The sequence below is a fragment of the Sinohyriopsis cumingii genome, chromosome 16 (genome assembly GCF_028554795.1).
Source record: "Sinohyriopsis cumingii isolate HCF-2022 chromosome 16, ASM2855479v2, whole genome shotgun sequence".
In the NCBI taxonomy this organism is placed as follows: domain Eukaryota; kingdom Metazoa; phylum Mollusca; class Bivalvia; order Unionida; family Unionidae; genus Sinohyriopsis; species Sinohyriopsis cumingii.
In genome coordinates this window covers 17683584-17708913 of record NC_142976.1, presented here as the reverse complement: position 1 = coordinate 17708913, position 25330 = coordinate 17683584, and the positions used below count along the sequence as shown (strand labels likewise).

Sequence of the window (25330 nt, the reverse complement as noted above, 5' to 3'; positions counted from 1 at the left end):
TGTGTAAAAAAATGTATTATATTACCTGTGGACTTATATAACTCACATGTTTTTGTAAAGTATAATAAATGATCAAAAGTATAAAATACTAGGGTGTGGTGAATCATCTTTTCTATTTACCATTAAACCACAGCTAAAATGTTTCAACAAAACTGGGTTAATTCATAATTAATTTCCTCTCCCAAACATTCTGCAATGATGCCACTTGCTCTCATTTTGAAATGCCGGACCAAAGTTGCACCAATCTGTTACTGGTAATTCAAAATCAATACAATCTTCACCTATAAAAATAATGTCCAGATGGCATGAACTACACACTTTCTGATTTTAAAATAAACAATAATAATGTTGACTACTACTTGTAATGAAATTTCTGAAATGTGAAATTCTTCCAAAAGTTGCCTTGTCTATGGTAGCTCTGAATCTAAATAAGATGACAGTGAATTAGAACTATATATGGCAGTTTAAGATTGTTGCCTCTCTTCATAAATTAGTAAGCTACTAAAATGAAGATGTTGATTTTATTAGGTTTAGCTTGGCTTCCTGTTATCACATCATCTTTAAACTTCAAAATATTTAGCTGAAATTTAAAACATTACTTCCATTATGTAATCAACATAAAATTTGTTTACTATTTTGAACTTGGTGCATTGTTTGAAATAGGAGACAAGACTTTTAAAATGTTACTACAACAGAGTAACACAAGTAGAAATCAAGCTGTAGAACATGTGGACATACCTCATCGGGGTAGGGGGGTCACATAGGGAAAAACTTGGATAACCCACATATTGTAATCACAAAATTATGGCAATGCCAGCTGACAAAACCCATCCTGAATACCGAAGATTATCTTGAAAACTAAGACCATTCTAAGTACTGTGGGCCATCCTACAAGATAAGACCATCCTGACAACTGGGGACCATCCTGAAAACTAAGACCATTCTTGAAAACTAAAACATTCTAAGTGCTGGGAGCCATCCTACAAGCTAAGACCATCCTGGCAACTGGGGACTGTCCTGAAAACTAAGACCATACTGACAACTGAGGACCATTATATCAACTGAAGAAAGACAATGTCTAACAATACAACCCTACAAAGTCTCATTCACATCAAATCCTTGGGAATATCTCAGCAAAATACATCATAATAAAATCCTCCCCAAATCCAGGGTAGACCAAGAAATATAATATATACACAAGGCACAAAAAACTTTCACCATCATACCAGGCCCCTTATTCACAAAGCTCTTCAATCTGAGTGTTCAGTGAAATTACTGAAATTTACTTTTGTTATAGTCCTTATAATTGTTAAATCTGCTACAAAATAAAATGTATCTAGTTTGCAGACATCTATATCTAAATGTAAACCAGCCTTTAAATATTGAATATATAAATTATTTATAGTAAGCTATGAAACTTTTAGCCTGAGAATGCACTTAAACTGAGGAGTATCATGTATGTAGGGCCCAGATAAAATCTGTATCTATTCCCTTCATGACATATGCTTTTATTGGAGAAAGAGATATGATGTACTAGAATTTTGACTGACTTAAAAGAGTTGTAATATAGCAAAACTGTACTGATGTGGTCAACTTTGTTCTTCAACAAAGCTGGCTGGGTAGCACATTTGTAAGAATAAATGACGAAGTTACCTCCCTTCTACAGTAAAATTGGAGCACAACTGCCTTGATTGTCTGTTTTGTAGAAAGTCCCAGAAGCAGGCAAATGAAAATGCTCACATTTTTGCAATCATATATCAAAATTCTTTTAAGAAACATAAATGAAAAGAGAACTGATTGCTTAAAATTAATTCTAATTATTATTTCCAGATGTGTTTTAACAGTGATTAAAATTAAATGCTTATTGATTTAGACTGTAAGCATGACATGGCTAAACATAAATTATACTGTGGTAATTTGATGCCATGGCAGCCATCTTAAAACTTAGCAAATTTTGAAGATGCTCATTCTTTGACTTTCATATAAAATAAAAACTAATATATATGTGTAGCAGAATTTGTCTTGTATTTGTGCATTCAAGCTTAATATTTATATTGAATAACATATTTCTTTGATTTTGGAAGACGTTTATATTTTTAGCCTGTTTGGGGGTGGGGGGTGGATCTGGGGACTCAAAATGTGTGCTTTGAGGTCCCAAGAGGGGGAGGGGTTCAAAGTGTGTGACCCAAAAGAGCAATGCTGTTCAATTGAAAATAAGTTTTCTTTTCATATAAATTTAAATTTTATATAAAAAAGCAAATAACATATTTTCTTTAAAGAATTTAATATTCTTGCAAGCCAAAAATGGCAGACATCACATTGTCCAATATCATTGCTACACTCATGCCCATATTCTTGTAAACAAAACTAAACTTAAAACAATAAAATATCTTTTTTCGGTCTTTAAAATCCATTGGGCAGTGGAATATTTCCTCTGTGCGTGTGCTGAAGGTAATATAAATGTAATTTTTTTCATTTTGGTGCATATTTGAGACTGGATGGTACTGTTCTTCAAATGTCACCAAAGAATTTGTTGAAGTTTACTCAGGATAGAAAATGATCTTTCTGCATCTGCACTGCTTTCAGGGAGTGGCGCAATGCTGCTATGTCAATGGATACCATAAACTCCAGAATGAATAATGTCAATATGATCTTTGCAGTGAGTGTCCCAAAAAAAAAATAAAAAAAGCTTTACAATGCTGCATTTTGTCACAAAGCCAAATTCCATCCAGAAGTTCAAAAATTGTTTTCCTGGGCTTTTCTGATTTTGCAGAGAGCTCAGATCTTGTTATAAGTCACAGCTGCATTTCAAGGGATTATTATAAAATAGGAATCACATTTGTACACTGTTCTGACTATTGAATAATCTTGTTTTTCATTTTATATATGGAATAAAATCTGACTTCAAAGAAACATTTTTGCAAATCACAAACTTTTAAATAATGATGGCTTAAACAATCTCATTCTAGGTAATGATGTATAATAACATAGCTTTTGCTCTTCAACGTGGATCTCCATGACTGTACCCACTCAGATGAATTGTGTCATTCCCCTTAGTGTACATCCCAAAGAAAATTAGCCAGCAATATGCTCCCTACAGCAATGTTCAATGGACTCCACATCACATCATCCAAGCTGTTCCCAGCCATATAATGGATCTAAAATGGTACTTATTTATTTCTGACAACTTGCCTTTCAAATGTCTCCATGAAAGTCAGCTGTATAAACTGCCCATAGGATAATCATACATGAGCTCTAAGCACAAAGGTTAAGACTTTATACAGGCTACATGCTTCAGACATGTATAGTGGTGGTCAAATGTATACATTTTTTCCCTAAGATAAATTCAAATCTTGTTATTCGAAAGACAAGCCCTTCAGGGAGTAAAAACCTGTGTGTTTCTCACTGACATGATGTACTTTGATAGATTGTTGTTGTTGTTGTTGGGTTTAACACCATTTCTCAGCACACGATAGGCTATGCATGGCGGCCAGAATTAATGGTGGAGGAAGAACCTGGGAAAATCCCGGAAAGAACCACCGACCCACAAGAAGCTACTGGCAAGCTTTCTCACATACCCACATTGGCCAAATCCTAGACTCGAACCCACGCAGACAGAGGTGAACTTTGATAGGTATGTATTCCCATAAACTCGACTTAGTTTAACAGATGAGGGATGAACCTTTACAACTCTTGCGGAAGGTCAGATGTCATTTGAAGTGTCATTAAAACAAGGAATTAAACTGTAATCTAATGCTAATATATTGGATAAAAAAGCCACTGTTTAAGTAATATATCATCAAAATTCAAACCAGGGATAGGTTTAAAAGAATGGAAAAATCATAAGTTACCAAAAGAAATAAAAGCAAATAAAACTTTTACAAGTTTATATCTCTCACAGCAATAAACTGTAAGAAAAAAGCAATAAGCCCAGTAACCATGACAAAATGTAATAAAAGCAATAAACCTAGTAAACATGATGGCATTAAAACAAAAAAAACAATAAGCCCAGTAACCATGACAGTATCACAATAAACTATAAATAAATATATAAGTCTGGTAACCATGACAGCATGGTGAAAAATCATTAAGCCCAGTAATCAACAGTATGTTAAAATAACAATAATCCCAGTAACCATGATAGCATTGAAAAAAAGAACAAGTAAAACCTAAAGCCCAGTAACAATGACAGCATAGTTAAAAAGAAAACAACAACATGCCCAGCAACCTTGATAGTATGGTAAAATACACAATAAGCCCAGCAACCCTTGACAGCATAGTAAAAACATAGTAAAAATAAAGCCCAGTAACCATGACTGTATGGTAAAAACAAAGCCCAGTAACCATGCCTGTATGGTAAAAACAAAGCCCAGTAACCATGACTATATGGTAAGACAAAGTCCAGTAACCATGACTGTATAGTAAAAACAATAACCCCAGTATCCATGACAGTATGATAAAAAAACAGTAAACCCAGTAACCATGACAGTATGGCAAAAGCGCCACTTTTCAGATACCTGTAAATGTTCAGATATAATATATATCTCAGGTTTTCTTATGCTGTCAAATGGGGAAGAACTTTCTTCATCATCATTTGAAAAAGTGGAGTTGTAATATCCTTGAACACCATTGCAGAAATATGCCTATGTATAAATCATTCATGCATTTAGTTTTAAATTTATAATTATTTATATATCCACTATTACTAAAATCATTTGTATATCCACTATAATCATAATCATTTGTATATCCACTATAACCATAATCATTTGTATATCCACTATAACCATAACTATTTGTATATCCACTATAATCATAATCATTTGTATATCCTCTATAACCATAATCATTTGTAGATAAACTGTAACCATAATCATTTGTATATCCACTATAACCATAACTATTTGTATATCCACTATAATCATAATCATTTGTATATCCTCTATAACCATAATCATTTGTAGATAAACTGTAACCATAATCATTTTTATATCCACTATAACCATAATCATCTGTATATCCACTATAACCATAATCATTTGTAGATCCACTGTAACCATAATCATTTGTATATCCACTATAAGCAAAATCATTTGTATATTCACTATAACCATAATCATTTGTGTATCCACTATAACCATAATCATTTGTATATCCACTATAATCATAATCATTTGTATATCCACTATAACCATAATCATCTGTATATCCACTATAACCATAATCATTTGTAGATCCACTGTAACCATAATCATTTTTATATCCACTATAACCATAATCATTTGTAGATCCACTATAACCATAATCATTTTTATATCCACTATAACCATAATCATTTGTGTATCCACTATAACCATAATCATTTGTATATCCACTATAAGCAAAATCATTTGTATATTCACTATAACCATAATCATTTGTGTATCCACTATAACCATAATCATTTTTATATCCACTATAACCATAATCATTTGTAGATCCACTGTAACCATAATCATTTTTATATCCACTATAACCATAATCATTTGTGTATCCACTATAACCATAATCATTTGTATATCCACTATAAGCAAAATCATTTGTATATTCACTATAACCATAATCATTTGTGTATCCACTATAACCATAATCATTTTTATATCCACTATAACCATAATCATTTGTAGATCCACTGTAACCATAATCATTTTTATATCCACTATAACCATAATCATTTGTGTATCCACTATAACCATAATCATTTGTATATTCACTATAATCATAATCATTTGTATATCCACTATAACCATAATCATTTGTATATCCACTAAAACCATAATCATTTGTATATCCACTATTACCATAACCATTTGTATATCCACTATAACGATAACTATTTGTATAACCACTATAACCATAATCACTTGTATATCCACTATAAGCACCATTATTTTTTATATGAACTATTACCATAATCATCTGTATATCCACTATAACCATAACCATTTGTATATCCACTATAACCATAATCATTTTGTATATCCACTATTACCATAACCATTTGTGTATCCACTATAACCATAATCATTTGTATATATCCACTATAAGCAAAATCATTTGTATATCCACTATAACCACCATTATTTTTTATATGAACTATAACCATAATCATTTGTATATCCACTTTAACCATAACTGTTTGTATAGCCACTATAAGGACCATTATTTTGTATATGAACTATTACCATAATCATTTGTATATACACTATAACTACCATTATTTTATATATGAACCACAACCATAATCATTTGTATAGCCACTATAACCATAATCATTTTTATATCCACTATAACCATAATCATTTGTATATCCACTATAAATATAATCATTAGTATATTCATTATAAATGCATTCTTTCAGCTTTAGTAAAAAATCAAATTTGATAAACTTTTGAGATGGGCATTATAAATGCCACTAAAGTCAATTTCAATTATGACATCTTTTTTATGCCAAAGTATTTGTGGTTCCAACCGAAAGTTTTTGGAAACGAATGTGTTCAATGGAAATGTTCATTTTTTTATAATTGAAATTCAGTTTCTGACTTTGGTACCAATTTGCTCTTTATGAATGATATCCCTTTACATATTAAACATTCTTGATAACAACATTTTTTCAATCATTGTGATTTTCTGGAAATACTAAGAGTGCTATGTAGTCACGTTTTTACCACAAACATAAGTTTTAAATGCTGGAATAGTATTATGATGTTAAAAACATAATTAGAATAATATGAAATATTAATTATAGATTTGCATTTCCAATTCAATCTTCTCATTCATACATACTTTTTGACAATGCTATGACAAGGGCAGTATATCTTCTAAAATAAAGGTATGACCATTATAATGACAGTCTTTTTACTATATCTGAAATTAACTCTGCCAGCAAGAACCAACTATATTTTGCAAATGTCAAATTGTCAGTCAAATATTATTATACAACAAAAGCATATATTAATCTGTGTCCTGTGTAGATGTAAAAGTTTTAAAGTCCTGACTGGTAGATAAGTGTTCAGTTTGAATATTTTGATCATTCAATTATTTTAACCAATGTTTTGCAACAGGTGACCTTTAATTCTTTTGATACAATTGACAAACAGAAACAGCAATTGATCAGGCAATATGAAAATGATAAGTAAGTCAAATGCAACAAATGGGAAAACTAATTAATATTACCAACTGAATTTATGTCCATATATATTTTACACTTTTTAATATTACCAACTGAATTTATGTCCATATATAATGTACACTTTTTAATATTACCAACTGAATTTATGTCCCTCTTTATTGTACGCTTTGGTGAACACCATAACATTCAGTTTGAGCCATAATGCAAATTTTCGTACTTGTCAAAAATATTGTACTAATCTGAGACCCCATGATTTACTTATTTAGGTAAAGAGCATTAAAATGTAATATACAATATGGGTGCAACTACTGAAAGTGAAGTTATCTCCCCTAATTCTCACCTGTACACTAGCTGTGTCAGCATTGTGTTGTGCTGCTGCTTTCTTCCGCTTACTGCTGCCACGACGTAGAAAACTGAAGGACCTCTGCCAAGGGACTCTGTCATGATCTTTGTCCAGGCTGGAAGAAAAAAATTGTTTTATAAACTTAAAACTTAAAATTTTACGCCAATGTTACAATATTGATTTGAATAATCTACATTATATGCTTAGTGGCTCAGATGTTGGCATGAAAGTGGAAGAAATGCATATATTTTGTTAACTGTAAATAACAATATATGTATCAGTTACTAGCTAAGTATAGAAAATATTGGGCCCAATGTCTCATTACACAGGTTATAACCTTTCTAATATTTACTGAAAGACAAGCATGTTGTTAATTGTGTATATGATATTGAAATAACACAACTGAAAGAAAAATATTTAAAGTTTCACTGAATATTTGTCATGTTGTTTATTTATTAAATGAAACATGAACACCACAAAGTAATATATTCTACCTTACTGCTATGTACATAGAGTGGTTTTCATTTATCACAGAATGAAGCTAAAGATTTAAAAGATGAAATGGCATGTGATCAAAGAAAGACAGCAAAATATTGATGTTACTACTGTGAAATATTGATGTTAACTCATTAACCCTTGGCGACAAGTTTATGTGGCAGGAGGTAGTAGCCTACTGCCAAACTCTGTAGCATCAAGGTCATGTATGATAAACTAAAGTGGGTGGTATTATAGAAAGGTAGACAGATGTAGCTCTACAATTATACCAAACAATTTGTAAGTTTTAGTTGCACTACAAAATACTGAGGGAAAAACAATGTTTGGACTCGTTTTATTTTCACCACAAATTTGCCCATGGTTGGAATCTGATCTTGTGTCTGGATTTTAAACTTTTTGGCCTCAGAACTAAGGCAGACTAGTCTGAACTGTACACAGACAGGTGAACCTTTGCAAAAAGAGGCTAAGGTGGGCATTTGGAAATTTGGAATAAAGAGTGGTCTCAATACAAAAGTGATGGGTCTGTTAAGCAAAAAAATGATGACATGTAACAAGCTGCAGATGAATGATGATAAAACTGAGGCCATTCTGATCACAACACAAAGGCTTTCTCATTCACATCCTTTACCTCAAACAATAAATATCAGCAACAACAACATTAAATTTGCACAGTCAGTATGAAACCTAGGTGTTACTCTGGACAGTACTCTCACACTGCATCAACATGTCATGAACATATGAAGGCTGATTATCTTGAGCTGAGACGCATCAGCTCCATTCACAAATATCTTTCAGTTAACACCACTGAAACATTTGTGTGTTAATTAGTACTTTCAAGACTGGACTATTGTAACTCAATTCTGTCTGGTTCATCTCAATATCTACTCCAGGAACTTCAAAAAGTTCAAAACACAGCTGCTCGGATTATACTTAGAGTACTACAATCAGAGCACACCTCCCCGCTGCTCTGTACCCTATACTGGCTATTCATTTGATCCAGAATCAAACACAAAATTTGTTCTCTGTGCTACGTTTCACTGATGGACTCCAGTCCAACATATCTATCCGACCTCACCCATGTCTATACACCAGCAAGATACTTACACTCCTCTTCTGACAATCATTTACTCATTATTCCCACTATGAAAACAAAGTCATATGGACAACATTCTTTTGCATACCAGGGCCCAGCAATGTGGAATGAATTGCTCACTGAACTTAGACACAAAGACACAGTGATTCCATTCAAGAGTGCTCTCAAAACTCACTTATTTTGACTGCATGAACAAACTTTAAGACCTAATAATGTTTCCTACCTTAAATATTTTCAGCATGTTTTTTATGTTTTCTAATTTCATGGTGTTTGTTTTTTGTAATCATATCATTATATATGTTTTTATGTTGTAGGTGTTGTCTAATGTTGTAAAGCGCTTAGAGGTTCTAAAGATTAGGCGCTATAAAAAGTCCTCATTCATATTATTATTATTAGTCTAAGTCTGTAGATGTGTTCTATCTTGTCCTTGGATGTTATTCAAGAGGAAACATATTTGTTGGCAATGAAAAGTGGAAACAGAAAGTGCTAATTATTTGGACTATAATATTATTCTGGAACTACTGGTATTGTGAATTACTGACAGGAGTTCTAGACAATGACATCTTGACACTGCCATGATTCTTGGAGGACCAGTACATGTCTGGTCTTTGAATATATATAGAACTTTTCATTGTTTTGGACCTTCATAGAATCTGATCAAATGGAGCAGCCCTGAAATCACCTGACAGGTTGAATTAAAATCACTGATAACTAACAGGTAATCTGTTTAACAGATAAAAAGTCTTCGTCTTTCTGTAATCTGTATACTGGACGTAAACCCAAGATGTCAACACATAAATTGGCACCACCCTAACACTGACAGACGAAAAGTCCATCAAGTTGATATCTGTGCTGATAATTTATTATATTGTAGGCTGCAAATCAGGAAATGTATTGATATGTGGCATAGGTGTATTGTTTCACCTCTAATTATCATGCTAATTATATCTAATAATATGTCAAATCAACTAAGGGGCTGAACTAAAAGGAACAAAAGCATGTAAATTCTAGCTGCTTAAGAGCAAGTGGTCACAGTAATGTGTGGAGTCAGCACATTTCAACTTAGAAATCAAAGAGATTTAAATAGCCTCAAGTAAGTAGCATAATTAAAGTATCTAATATTATTCAGTGATACTAATTTGCTAATGTGATCAAGGATAGTAAGGAGGCAAAGAGAAAGGAGTTCTAAATACCTTAAAAGCCTACTTTAACAGATAGGGTTCATGACTGGGAATTGAGTTCAACTTTTTTTGAGATATTTTAAAATTTCCAAATTGTTACTGAGGTTTTGCTAAAGGATTGGAAAAAAATTTAAATATTAGTTTTAATGAAATAAAAGCATCAACTTCATTAGAAAAAGGTATTTTTTGCCAATTATTCCCAAACTGATTATAAAACATGTATGTATCAATTCACCAATGCCCCATCACTATTGATGTCCTTCATGTCCTTCCTGTCTTAATTTTTTATATGTTGCTCATTATTTTACATCCGTATTTAGCCTGCAGTATGTTTTCAGGCCCATCATTTGCATGTTATTGTAATGAGAAAACACATGTACAGTAATTTTTGTTTCATTAATGCTTATCTTTTGATTTTAAATGTTAGCGGGCTTTGTTGCACCATCTAGCATTTTAGTTCTAGGACACATCCACCTGTTGGGTATTTTTGTAATGTATATTTAATTTGCACTTTTTATTAGTTTTTATTATTCATTACATGGTACTGATAATTGTATTTTGGTTGTTACCTTTGCTATTATTATATGCTATTGATAATTATATTTTGGACCTGACCTTGTCCAAAATCAAGTTAATTTTCTATCCAACCTGAATCGATGATTTTGGTTATGTAAACAATATGTTTATCTCATTCCAAGTCCAGAACATTGGAAATTCCCCATGAAATGCCAGGTCTACTTATTTTTTTCCATACTTTATGTTATAATTTTAGACATTCTAGTTATAATTGAGATTATATTTTATCTTCTAAACATCTGGAACCTTCCAGAATGAAATTTTCTATTATGTAATAGTTTTTTTTGAAAATGCTAATTGTGACCTGAAGTCAAGTAGAGGAATAAATGATCTTGCTTATCTAAAAAATAATCATTCATGCTGTAAGATCTGAGCAGAACTTGTTGCATATTTGTTGCATCTTGTATTTACTTTAGTCAAATTATTCTTCTCTGGAAATACAAAGTGCTCAAAAGTTCTTTTTACATTTTTCAATTTATATTCTTCGGAAATAAATTTTTTGCTGAATTTTACAAAGCTTGTTGGTTTTTGCTTCTTTTCTATTACTTAGTTTAAAATCATAGTCATAATAATATATATGGGCCAATGTTAGTGTGGCATAATGTGTTGTGGTGTAAAGACATCCCTTTCAAGTGAAGCAATATAAACCACCCAGACAAAGCAAACAAATTTGGCCATAGGTCACCGAGCATGAAAAGGCAAGACCGGGGAATCTTGAAATGATAGGAACTAGATCTTTCATTGACCAGAATAGAGTTTATACAAGATGTGTTCAAACAGCATTGAATTTTTTTTGTCATGATCCTGCAAGAATATAAATAGTAATTGAAGATCTCTCTTCTCTCATTAATTCACCCAATTCATCTATCAGTTGATATTGAGAGAGTGACAACCCATGACCATGACTCAGTTGATGATGCAGACTATGACCTAGTCAGTGAACCAATTGATGACTCAGTTGGCAACCCAGAAGATGACCCAGTCAATGACTTAGGTGATGACCCAGTTTGTGGCCTAGAAGTTTACCCAGTTGATGACTCAGCGACCCAGGAAACAATCCAATAGATGATCCAGTTGATAACTCAGTCAGAAAACCAGATGATGACCCAGTCAATAACTCAGTCACAACACAAAAGATGACCCAGTCTGTAATCAACTGTCAATTACTCAGTCTGTGATACAGAAACTATTCCATTCAATGATCTAGTTTGTGACCATACAGTGATTCTGAAGGAGCCAGGAATATGACAGTATCCTGCTGGGGTAGAAATCTATCACACTCTGAAGCACCATTCCTCAGACAGATACAGCCTGGTGTCACTCCAATACAATGTCCTATCCTACTGAAGCTGAGAAAGTGAGACTTGGCGTAGCATAACCATGTGAGTTCACATTATTATCAATGGAGAGATGTAAGAGTCATCTGACACAAATCTACACTGGTGCAGATACATTGATGACAGAATCAAATTCAGTCTAAACAGGTGACAATTTCAAACTAATTTTCAATTCGCCAATGACTTCCATCCCAGAAATAAATTTATCCAGATTGATCAAACAGATCCAATATCTTCTTTAATACCAAAACTACTGTCCCCCATTGGAACATATAAATAGATCTGTATTGCGAAACAAAGGACTTAAAGAATATATTTGGAGGGCTTAAGAGATAAATTAGCAGAAAGCCAATAAATGCATCCCATTCATGCTAGTTACACACCAGCCTAATGCCCAAATAAATGCATCCCATTCATGCTAGTTACACACCTGCCTAATGCCCCAATAAATGCATCCCATTCATGCTAATTACACACCAGCCTAATGTCACAACCAATGCATCCCATTCATGCTAGTTACACACCAGCCTAATGCCCCAATAAATGCATCCCATTCATGCTAATTACACATCAGCCTAATGTCACAACAAATGCATCCCATTCATGCTAGTTACACACCAGCCTAATGCCCCAATAAATGCATCCCATTCATGCTAATTACACATCAGCCTAATGTCACAACAAATGCATCCCATTCATGCTAGTTACACACCAGCTTAATGCCCCAATAAATGCATCCCGTTCATGCTAGTTACACAGCAGCCGAATTCCCCAACAAATACATCCCATTCATGCTACACAGCAGCCTAATGCCCCAATAAATGCATCGCATTCATGCTAGTAACACACCAGCCTAATGCCCCAACAAATGCATCCCATTTATGCTAATTACACACCAGCCTAATGTCACAACCAATGCATCATATTCATGCTAGTAACACACCAGCCTAATGCCCCAACAAATGCATCCCATTCATGCTAATTACACACCAGCCTAATTCCCCAACAAATGCATCCCATTCATGCTTATTACACACCAGCATAATTCCCCAATAAATGCATCCCATTCATACTAATTACACACCAGCTTAATGCCCCAATAAATGCATCCCATTCATGCTAGTTACACACCAGTATAATTCCCCCAACAAATGCATCCCATTCATGCTAATTACACACCAGCCTAATGCCCCAATAAATGCATCGCATTCATGCTAGTAACACACCAGCCTAATGCCCCAACAAATGCATCCTATTCATGCTAATTACACACCAGCCTAATGCCCCAATAAATGCATTGCATTCATGCTAGTAACACACCAACCTAATGCCCCAACAAATGCATCCCATTCATGCTAATTACACACCAGCCTAATGCCCCAATAAATGCATCGCATTCATGCTTATTACACACCAGCCTAATGCCCCAACAAATGCATCCCATTCATGCTAGTTACACACCAGCCTAATGCCCCAATAAATGCATCCCATTCATGCTAGTTACACACCAGCCTAATGTCACAACAAATGCATCATATTCATGCTAGTTACACACCAGCATAATGCCCCAATAAATGCATCCCGTTTATGCTAGTTGCACACCAACCTAATGCCCCAACAAATGAATCCCATTCATGCTAGTTACACACCAGCCTAATGCCCCAACAAATGCATCCCATTCATGCTAGTTACACACCAACCTAATGCCCCAATAAATGAATCCCATTCATGCTAATTACACACCAGCCTAATGCCCCAATAAATGAATCCCATTCATGCTAGTTACACACCAACCTAATGCCCCAACAAATGAATCCCATTCATGCTAGTTACACACCAGCCTAATGCCCCAACAAATGCATCCCATTCATGCTAGTTACACACCAGCCTAATGCCCCAATAAATGAATCCCATTCATGCTAGTTGCACACCAGCCTAATGCCCCAACAAATGAATCCCATTCATGCTAATTACACACCAGCCTAATGCCCCAAACTTACAAAAGATCATTTCAAAGCACTGGCAGCAGATCAAATCTTTGGAATGCTTGAAGAGCAGATGTACCAAGGTAGCTTCAGACAAAACCACAGATTGACACATACACAGTTGCTGAGACAAGCACTGTGTAATCTACAAATATATGCCCCAAAACCAAAGTCATGAGACTGCTAAAGATGTATTTAACAAGGTGTCCACAACAAACATAAAGCAATAAATGATGGTATACAGGATCTCAGAATAATACAATCAGGTATACTAATGGACTCCATTACATCAGATAATTTTGTTTTCTTCTTCAAATTCCTAGCTAATTTAATTTACCTAATCATTGTTATTGATCAATTATTGGTCAATTATGAAATGATACCCTGCATAATTCTATATGAAATAGTACTCATTACAATATTGTCATGTTAAATGTGAACCAGTCTAGGTTGATTTCACCTGATATGTCATACATTTATGGCTGTCATGAGCAAGAAAAAAGTAGGTATCACTGTAATTAATATATAATTATCAACAGGACCTGAATAAAAATTACAAACCTGTGATTGTCAACCTCATCACCAGAATGGTCTGAATCAATGCTTTGACTCAAAATTGCTGATGGAGTCTTCATCACGCCCATTATGCGCTTGAATAATGATGATGGTCCATGCCTCTATAATGACAAGTAGGCATGATAGCAATAAATGTAATAACTATAAATAGTAGCAATTGTAATACTGGTAATAATTATATACTTGTAACAATTGTAATAAATATAAAGTGTGACAATTGTAAATGTGATAATTGCAAAAACTATTGAACTATAATAAGTATAAGAACAACATAATTGTAGCATATGTAATAATTGCTATAAATATAATGACACATGATCGGTGTATTTTTTACTGGTTCCACATCCTCATCAGGTAAAGAGACAGGTGCATATCTCTACAACAACAGGTACTCCATGGTTTAAAAAACCCTCTGTATTGTAAAAAAGAATAAAATCAATAATTTCATCATTATGAAAATGACTTGCAACAAGCCACCCTCTTTGACTGAATGTAAGAAAGTGTATGCTGTAATTATAAATTAACATGTACCAATGAAATAATCACAATGATCCATCTTATTTGATGTCATGTGAATTAGCAAAATCATACCATACATATTGTGCCATACCATATTTGCCTGCCGATAAGACAAGACTTTTTGACCAGAAAATCTTAGCTACATCTTATACTCTGAATCAACTTATATATGGATTATGTCATCCAAATCACTTTATCTTATTTTTCACATGGAAAATAATTCTCCAAAAGTACAAAAAATGTGTACAAAATATTTCATTTTGGGGAAGAGATAATGTATGAAAAATTACAGGATCCCACACTGAGTATTTTAAAAATTACATGATCATCAGTATTAAAAATTAACATACATCAGATGTAAGTGTACTAAAGCAGCATGTGCTCATAATGTATGTTATCTATAATATACGTTGTTGTATATTAGTTGTAAGGATCTTCATAGCAAGAGAGTACTGTATATTAGTTATAAGGATCTTTATAGAAAGAGAGTACTGTATATTAGTTGTAAGGATCTTCATAGAAAGAGAGTACTGTATATTAGTTGTAAGGGTCTTCATAGCAAGAGAGTACTGTATATTAGTTGTAAGGATCTTCATAGAAAGAGAGTACTGTATATTAGTTGTAAGGGTCTTCATAGCAAGAGAGTACTGTATATTAATTGTAAGGATCTTCATAGCAAGAGAGTACTGTATATTAGTTGTAAGGATCTTCATAGAAAGAGAGTACTGTATATTAGTTGTAAGGGTCTTCATAGCAAGAGAGTACTGTATATTAGTTGTAAGGATCTTCATAGAAAGAGTACTGTATATTAGTTGTAATGGTCTTCATAGCAAGAGAGTACTGTATATTAGTTGTATGGGTCTTTGTAGCAATAGAGTACTGTATATTAGTTGTAAGGATCTTCACGGCAAGAGAGTACTGTATATTAGTTGTAAGGGTCTTCATAGAAAGAGAGTACTGTGTATTTGTTGTAAGGGTCTTCATAGAAAGAGTACTGTATATTAGTTGTAAGGGTCTTCATGGCAAGAGAGTACTGTATATTAGTTGTAAGGGTATTCATAGCAAGAGTGTACTGTATATTAGTTGCAAAGGTCTTCATATCAAAAGAGTACTGTATATTAGTTGTAAGGGTCTTCATAGCAAGAGAGTACTGTATATTAGTTGTAAGGGTCTTTGTAGAAAGAGAATACTGTATATTAGTTGTAAGGGTCTTTGTAGAAAGAGAGTACTGTATATTAGTTGTAAGGGTCTTCACAGCAAGAGAGTATTGTATATTTTTTGTAAGGGTCTTCATGGCAAGAAAGTACTGGACATTAGTTGTGAGGGGCCTTATATCAAGAGTGTACTAAATATCAGTTTGAAGGGCTTTATGCAAGAGAAGGTGCATATTAGTTTGAAATGCCTTATAACAATGGAGTGCTTTATATTATTTTCAAGGGGCCTCATAGCAAGAGAGTGATGAATATAAGCTTCTTGGAATGTAAGGCAGATCCTTAATAGAAAATAGTGTAGTCAGAATAAATAATGGGCAACCATTAAATCATGATTTCTTTTTAAACTGTCAATGGATCAATTTAAGAAGATAAAGAAAAATAGATTTGAAATTTCTGGTCATTTGCTTAGAGTGCATGTTCCTCAAAACAAAAACTAAAAATGTCCTTGAACTCTCTGGAGACTCCAACAACTGACCTGACGTTTCAATACATGTATAACAAATTGCTATCACAAAACTAGATCACAAAAATGTGCAAAACCTTAGACTTCTCATGCCCTAATTTCTGACAAGTTCATTTCATAAAAACAATTATGGTTGAAACATGATGAAATATGGTTACATTATAATATATACATTATTTTTTACACAAACCTCAAAACAAATTGTTTTTAAACATGCAATCTTACATTAAGTAAAGGACTAAAATGAAACAATCTCAAATGCTGTGCATATGGAAAGAATGTCTGTCGAAATTCTAACAAATTACTGAACAAAAAATCTATTTGAGTGCATCGCTGCAAACATGCACATCTATTCTTCCAGCAGATAATATTTACATAGAAAACTTTTTAATTCTGTCATCATAAGTAATAACAAAGACATGGACAATGTCATGGTGACAAAGGTCATATTTTGCCTCAAGGCTTTAAGGTTCCATTGTCATAAAATTTTGTATGTACAACATTTTATTCCTTGTGAGGACAATATTCATTTTGGAACAAACAAAAGTTGAGATCAGAAATAATGGCTAATGATTAAAAACTGATATATTTTCAATACATTTTCTACAAACATTTTCAGAACTGGCCAGACACAGGCTAGTTGGCTAGTTGCTACTAGAGATTAACTGGATAATAGTTCACTTATTAAAATAATACAACTATTGCATGCTGCACTGAAATTTGAGTCATTTTATGCAACTGATCCATAGCTATTCAATAATATGGGTACTAAACACTAATTCCATCTGACAAATTGCAGGTTGCCATTCAACATTTTTAATTTGAACATGCCAAAATAAGAATTCTAGTTCTACTCTCTTCTAGATTAAACCATCATGACACATTTGAGAAAATCCTTACTTACATCAGTATAATACAGGAAACTACCCGAATCCTGAATGACAAAGAAATAGGTCAAGGTCATTCATAGGTCAAAGACAATTTCTATTTTACAGATCATGGACAATTTCTATTTTATTTTGTACTGATGTTCCAAATATGCTTTCAAGGTTTCGCAAAAACTTGTTCAAGATATTTGCTTAGCAGATATGAAAATACACTCATACATGCATATACCTGTGTGTGTGTGTGTGTGTGTATGTGTGTGTGTAATCTTTTGAGAATTGTGTAAAGAACTGGTAGAACCATACTAGTCATTCATGGGAATTATCTTGATGATAGTAATTTTTTTTAAAATTCAGCCATTTCATAAATATATCTGTGTATATCATTCTTACCATAGTAGATCAAATGCTATATAAAATATGAAGACAGCCTTCATTCAATGCCATTTGAAATGGAAATCAATCATTTTTGAGTAGAACTCTAAGTAGTATAAATTACCATACTGAAACTTTCTATGTCATTTTAAATAGATATAATTTGTTAATAAAAACAAATTTAATTCCAGTATTCATAGCCACTTTTTGGAACACTGATTTTCATAATCTATGCATTTCTCTTCGTATTTAAATTTATTTATCAATTGTGTACCCAACTGAACTAAACAACATTACAAGAATGCAGAAAGTGTTTCCTTTTGTCCTTGTTTTTCAGCAAGGTTGCTCAAGGTGTTTCACAGTGCAGTGAGAGTGACAATGCTCAATAACATTCAAGGTGTTCCACAGTGCAGTGTGAGTGACAATGCTCAATAACACTCAGTTCATAGAAATATTGATTATTGTCTTTCTCTGATGCATGCTTTAGAACCAATTCTTATATCATTACTAGCATATGGGCTGCATCTGTGTAGGGTTAGCACCTGTTGCCCCATGTGACAGATTACTGCAAAATGATTACCTATCCTTGACCCTGAACAATACATTTTGAGCTTGATTAGAAAAAATTATATGTAAGTTATACAGTAAGTAACATTTAGTCTCCATAACTCATAAAAATACTATATAAAAATAATTAAAATTTTCTTTTGCCATTATGGTTTATTGCAATCTGATTGGCCAGGCCCTTTTCAGATTTTGGGTTTATATCTGTATGAACCCAATTAATTTTAAAGCCATGCCCACCTGTACTACTTTTCTGTACATAATATTCAAAAGAAAAATATTTTACAGCCACATGTGGGTTCAAAACCACAACCTTTACTTTAGGAGCTCAATGCTTTCCCAGCTGAGATAAGCAAACATTTGACATATTAGATAATATATAAAAGCCTGTATAGACTTCTTACGTAAGATTTTAATCATTAACCAAATATTTGACCCTTTTTAAATAAATGAGTTATCTTTGCTAACGTTAAAATTAAAATACACTTTAAATGAATAAATTAACATTGTCTACTTACATATGTTGATGTGAAGACATGACAGTACAGTGTGAAATGGATTTTGCAGGGTGATTTGAATATAGTCCTAAAGATTGATGAAAATGAAGAACAAAATCATGTTTTGCCCAAACACAACAAAACAGTCTTTGCAGACAATGATTTCTATTGTGTAAGTATGGATTTTGATTTTTTAACTTAAGTGGTGGCCTTGTCTTCAAATGAGACGTGGACATGGCTTTAAAACTATGCTTTTCTCTAATTGGCTGTAGAGCTACATCATGAATCTTCATTGTTCTGTATCATTGCACCTTATGAATGAAATTCAAAATGTCTAAATAAAAGAATGTTGTTAAACTATGAGTTTATTTAGCTATTTATGCTGTCAAATTTAATTATAAGGATTGACTGTTTATTATTTTAAATTCAATGAACTATGACCAAAAAAGATTTGTCAGTTCATACGTCATTGAATTAAAAATAATCAACAGTCAGTCGTTACATGAAGAATATGTGGCAGCCATATCATGTAACTGCTTCCTTGGGGCAATTTATGCATACCATCTGGCAGTGACATAATAATAATAATAATAATAATAATAATAATAATAATAATAATAATAATAATTAATAATAATAATAATAATAATATTAATAATTGAATCCAATTAAATGTTAACAGTGTAGATTATATACATATCTGCATTGATATAATTAGCCAGCACATCTGGGTCTGTGTCATTTATTCAATGGATAATTTTGAGATAGCGTTATAAGAGCTGATATTGCCACATATAATGCAACAGCAATTCAGGGTCTATATTTTTTATTCTATGTAGAATTTCCTGTGAGCAGCATAGGCCCTGATATCCCAAGACTAAGTAACAGCAGATCAGGATCTATACTGTTTTTAGATGGATGTACTTGTAACCAGATACACATGGTATTAGAATCATGATATGGTATATAATAGTATAGGTATGGTGATACAGTATATAATATTATACTATGGTGATATAGTATACAATAGTTTTCAATAGTTTTAGTATGGTGATATAGTATACAATAGTACTGGTATGAGTGCATGTATTGTGACAATAAGAAAAACATATCAAGGAATGTGAGAGAGAAATCAAGAGAGACTGAGATTTGAATTTGAAATTTATGTAGTGGACAGTGACAAAATGAAACTGTAAATGACTGAAATACTTTGTAAATTCCTAGCTCAATATCAAACAATTTGCATGCTACATTGTACATAACAGAAACAAGGAGTCAAGGTAGATTAGTTATGTAACTAATTAAGTTAACTTCCCTAACTAAAGTCTTTATTACAATTATTATTATTATTATTATTATTATTATTATTATTATTATTATTATTATTATTATAAGCATATTCTTTCTCAAGGTTAAATGTGGCATGCCAGTATATGTTCATCCAAGTAGGTCCTATTAACAGTTCTTGCTTACAGACAATATGATTTTTGTTACATCAGGTTGTATAAAATTAAAATTCGAATTACAATTTGCATGTTTTAATATATGGAGAAACAACTCCAAATGAATGATGCCAAATATATTGACTTGCATAATCCTAAAATAAGACAGATTCTTTTGATCTACATCTAGTAGCATCATACTTTCCAAAGTAGAACATGGAGTATTTCTATCTTTCATCATGTGACCTGCTACAGTAGCCCTCCTGGTAGACCATCAGACTCACTATCCAATGGACACAGGTTCGATAACTGCTAAAACCAACTTATGTCAGCTGTCAGTGGTCTTTCTTGAGAAAGGCACTTAGCTTGAAATACCTCAGCTTGAAATAGCCAATTATGTGTTTGCTGTTAAAACCCCCACCAAATCTACTGTGATCATAGTGCACACAAACTGGCAAATGCTCCTTGATTTCCTTCATGACTTGAGAATTCTTACACAGCAATAAAGGTACAAACAAACTGCATCACATTTACACCCTACAACATGCAATAGCTGAAGTTATTGTCCCTCAAAATGACACTTTGACCTAGCAATGAGTACAGATTCTGTTCCAGTTTTGAGCTAAAAAAATCTGCTGTAATTGTTATTTTAATGCATCTTTTCATTATTAATTATAAAAGGAAAATCAGTTCTAGATCAAGGTTGAATCAAGTATATAATTTTTCTCTGTTTTGCTTATTTTTTTTACATGTTCACACTGATTGTATATTTTTATCATTGTTCCTGTACCACATTGGTGTATATGGATTATTGGGTGGAATGTTCCTATCCTACACTGACGTACATGGATTATTGTGTGGAATGTTCCTATCCTACACTGACGTACATGGATTATTGTGTGGAATGTTCCTATCCTACACTGATGTACATGGATTATTGGGTGGAATGTTCCTATCCTACACTGACATACATGGATTATCAGATGGAATGTTCCTATCCTACACTGACGTACATTGATTATTGGATGGAATGTTTCTATTCTATACTGATGTACATGGATTATTGAGTGGAATGTTTCTATCATATACTGATTTAGCCAAGGATAAAATTTGGAATAACCTTGTCAGTGAATAAGAAACAAGATATAATGCTGCCAGAAGGAGGCAAAGTTTGCTTACAGATCATTATATAGACATTAGAGTTACGTATTCATCAATATTCAAATGGTGATCAACACTTAGTGACGACAAAGACATGCCAATTGGCTTAACTTAGCCATGTTTATATTTGTTTTTTTTTATATGGTGATGCTGTTTCTTTTCTCAAGACATATACTCTTATCCTGTTTGATGACTGTACAATCAACAGGATAGAAAAACTCATATAAATATCAAAGGTGTACAAAGTCAAAGAAGTGTAAAAAAAGTAGGTCACAGTGACCTACTTGTACATCTGTGTAGTAGCCTTCAGGATAAAAACTGGGTTCACATATCACATATCATACTGTATTAGCAAACATAAGTGTCTGCAAAACTCATCTAAAACATGAAAAGTAAACAAGTTCTTTGGAGCTTTAAAAGTAGATGAAAGTGACCTACTTTTGATATGGTTCTCTAATACTTTGCATTACTAATGTACATATCTATTTCATGACTGTACAATAAAAGCATTATTGTCCAAGAAAATAAACTAAAACATACTGAGTATATGGCCACTGAAGTCTTAAACATTGGTCACACTGACTTACTTTTATTATTGTGGTGTACTACTTAGGCTACATGTACAAATCAACATTCTTGTCTGTTGAGGAAATAACATCAAGATAAAACATCCAAGATGTACATCTGCTGATGTCAAAGATAACTATGCTAATGTAGATGATATACAATATGGCACCTGGATACAGTAAAAGCTCTCTTGTACTTAGTGTGTTGAAATAAAAATGGTTGCGTTACATAAGAATGGATAATGTATAACTTAGTATCATTTATTTAAACTCATGTTCTCTACAAGACCCAGGCCATTAAAGTGAACACATCCTGTCATCTAATACAGATAAATATGACTTTAGTCAAAATTTACTTCGATTTAGTCCAAAGAATTTCATAGACACCCATCAGAGAGTGTTTTTGTTAGGATAAAATCTCACGGATGTAAACTTGATCAAATGTCTGGGAATAGTAATATTTTTGTGGGGATTTTAATCTATTGATTTAGCAATCCACAAAATAAGCAAAATCTAACAAAATTTTACTATTTTATCAAATTTAAAAGATCTATGCAATGAATAATAAGCCAGCTACCAATTGTACTCGCTTGTAAGATGAGTCCAACTGCAAACTGCGGACACAGATCTACCAGTGCATACTGCACCTGCACATCTGGGATTGTGCAGTTTGTTAGGAGTAATCAGTAGAACAAACAACATAGGCTATGATCTGCAGGTGCATTATGCAACAGCAGATCTGGATCTATGTTTTTTTGCAGTTGGATATGACTTATAAGCAAGTACAGCCAGTATTCAGATGAGTTTGACACCGAGCTTCAAAACTGCCTTACATATTTGTTGTTATCACAGAATATCTTTAAAATTTGGGTAAAATCTAAAGTAGCATCTATGAAATCTTACCAAGGAATAAAAGATGTCAGTCTAATGTACTTATACTCTGTAAGCACTGAATGTAATGCTAACTGATCATATAATCAAAGTACTCAGGGTACTGGAAAAAATATTTAATTCCTCCACATTTACCTTTGATTAAGAAAACTAAGTCACTACAGAATATTACTGCCTGGTATGAAGCTGATCATGCTTGAAGGGATTCAAGCCATTCCCTAAAGCTATACTATAAACCAACGCACTTCAAAAGCATTGCTAAGTATTGTAGATACTATAAACCAACACACTTCGAATACATTGCTAAATATTGTAGATACTATAAACCAACACACTTTGAAAACATTGCTAAATATTGTAGATACTATAAACCAACACACTTAAACATGTTACTTAGTGTATGATGCACATACTTAACCAAGAGAATGTAATGATCATGCATTAGTATTTACAGAAAACTGCTATTTTCCTAAAGGTCTTTGATAGATTTTAAGAATGTTGATGTATTTCAATCTGCATTACAACTTTTTGCACAATAAACAAAATCAAACTGCATGCATGTGTTCATAAGGACAGTGAATCCCTGACAATCCAGACAGTGTTATTCTTATAGTTTTTTATGAGGAATAATGGATAACGAAGATCAATTAATGGGTAACACAGGTCATTTATTTGTTTCAAAGAAGAGGAGATAATCTATTCCCAGAAACTGTAATTTTATCAGTCAAGCACTCTAATAAATAGAGTTTAGATTAACAAGGCTTCACTGTACAAACAGGTTCTCTTGAACCCTCAGACTATATTAGAAATGATTGTTGAATTCAACCATATATGCAGTTGATTGTGAACTCAGTGTGCTAACTTTGGACATGCTTTAATTATACCAACAGTTGATTGTGAACTCAGTGTGCTAACTTTGGACATGCTTTAATTATACCAACAGTTGATTGTGAACTCAGTGTACTAACTTTGGACATGCTTTAATTATACCAACAGTTGATTGTGAACTCAGTGTACTAACCTAGGACATGCTTTAATTATACCAACAATTGATTGTGAACTCAGTGTTGCTAACCTAAGACATGCTTTAATTATACCAACAGTTGATTGTTAACTTAGTGTGCTAACTTTGGACATGCTTTAATTATGCCTACAATTAATAATCATGTACAGTCTAGTTTCATCTGTCCAACATTAATTTATCCAACTGTTACTTAAATATCACACAACTACTACTAGCCGTTATTAATGTCATTACAATAGAACATCATTTACCCTGGGGATATGAAAATCATTCAGATAAATGGCAGGTAGAATGAATGAATCTGAGTTTTATTATAGACCCGTTTAACCTTACATAGATAATCTGGGTTTTATTATAGGTCTATTCAAACTTACATAGATAATCTGGGTTTTATTATAGGCCCATTTAAGCTTACATAGATAATCTGGGTTTTATTATAGGTCTATTCAACCTTACATAGATAATCTGGGTTTTATTATAGGCCCATTTAACCTTACATAGATAATCTGGGTTTTATTATAGGCACATTTAACCTTACATATATAATCTGGGTTTTATTATAGGCCTGTTTAACCTTACATATATAATCTGGGTTTTATTATAGGCCCATTTAACCTTATATAGATAATCTGGGTTTTATTATAGGTCTATTCAACCTTACATAGATAATCTGGGTTTTATTATAGGCCCATTTAACCTTACATAGATAATCTGGGTAATAAATTATTATAGGCCCATTTAACCGTACATCAATAATCTGGGTTTTATTATAGGCCCATTTAACCTTGCATAGATAATCTGGGTTTTATTATAGGCCTGTTTAACCTTACATAGATAATCTGGGTTTTATTATAGGCCCATTTAACCTTGCATAGATAATCTGGGTTTTATTATAGGCCTGTTTAACCTTACATAGATAATCTGGGTTTTATTATAGGCCCATTTAACCTTACATAGATAATCTGGGTTTTAT

General features: G+C 32.8%; 1 protein-coding gene across 1 annotated transcript in view; it reads right to left on the bottom strand.

The window, feature by feature from the left end:
* Positions 1–25330, bottom strand: part of LOC149780003 (voltage-dependent calcium channel type A subunit alpha-1-like) — a 384117-nt gene that overhangs the window by 7700 nt on the left and 351087 nt on the right. Inside the window, exons 41-42 of the mRNA XM_089937395.1 lie at positions 14743–14858; positions 7512–7629 (exon numbers count right to left, since the gene is read on the bottom strand). Coding sequence (XP_089793521.1) covers positions 7512–7629; positions 14743–14858 — 234 coding nt within the window. The remainder of the gene's footprint in view (positions 1–7511; positions 7630–14742; positions 14859–25330) is intronic.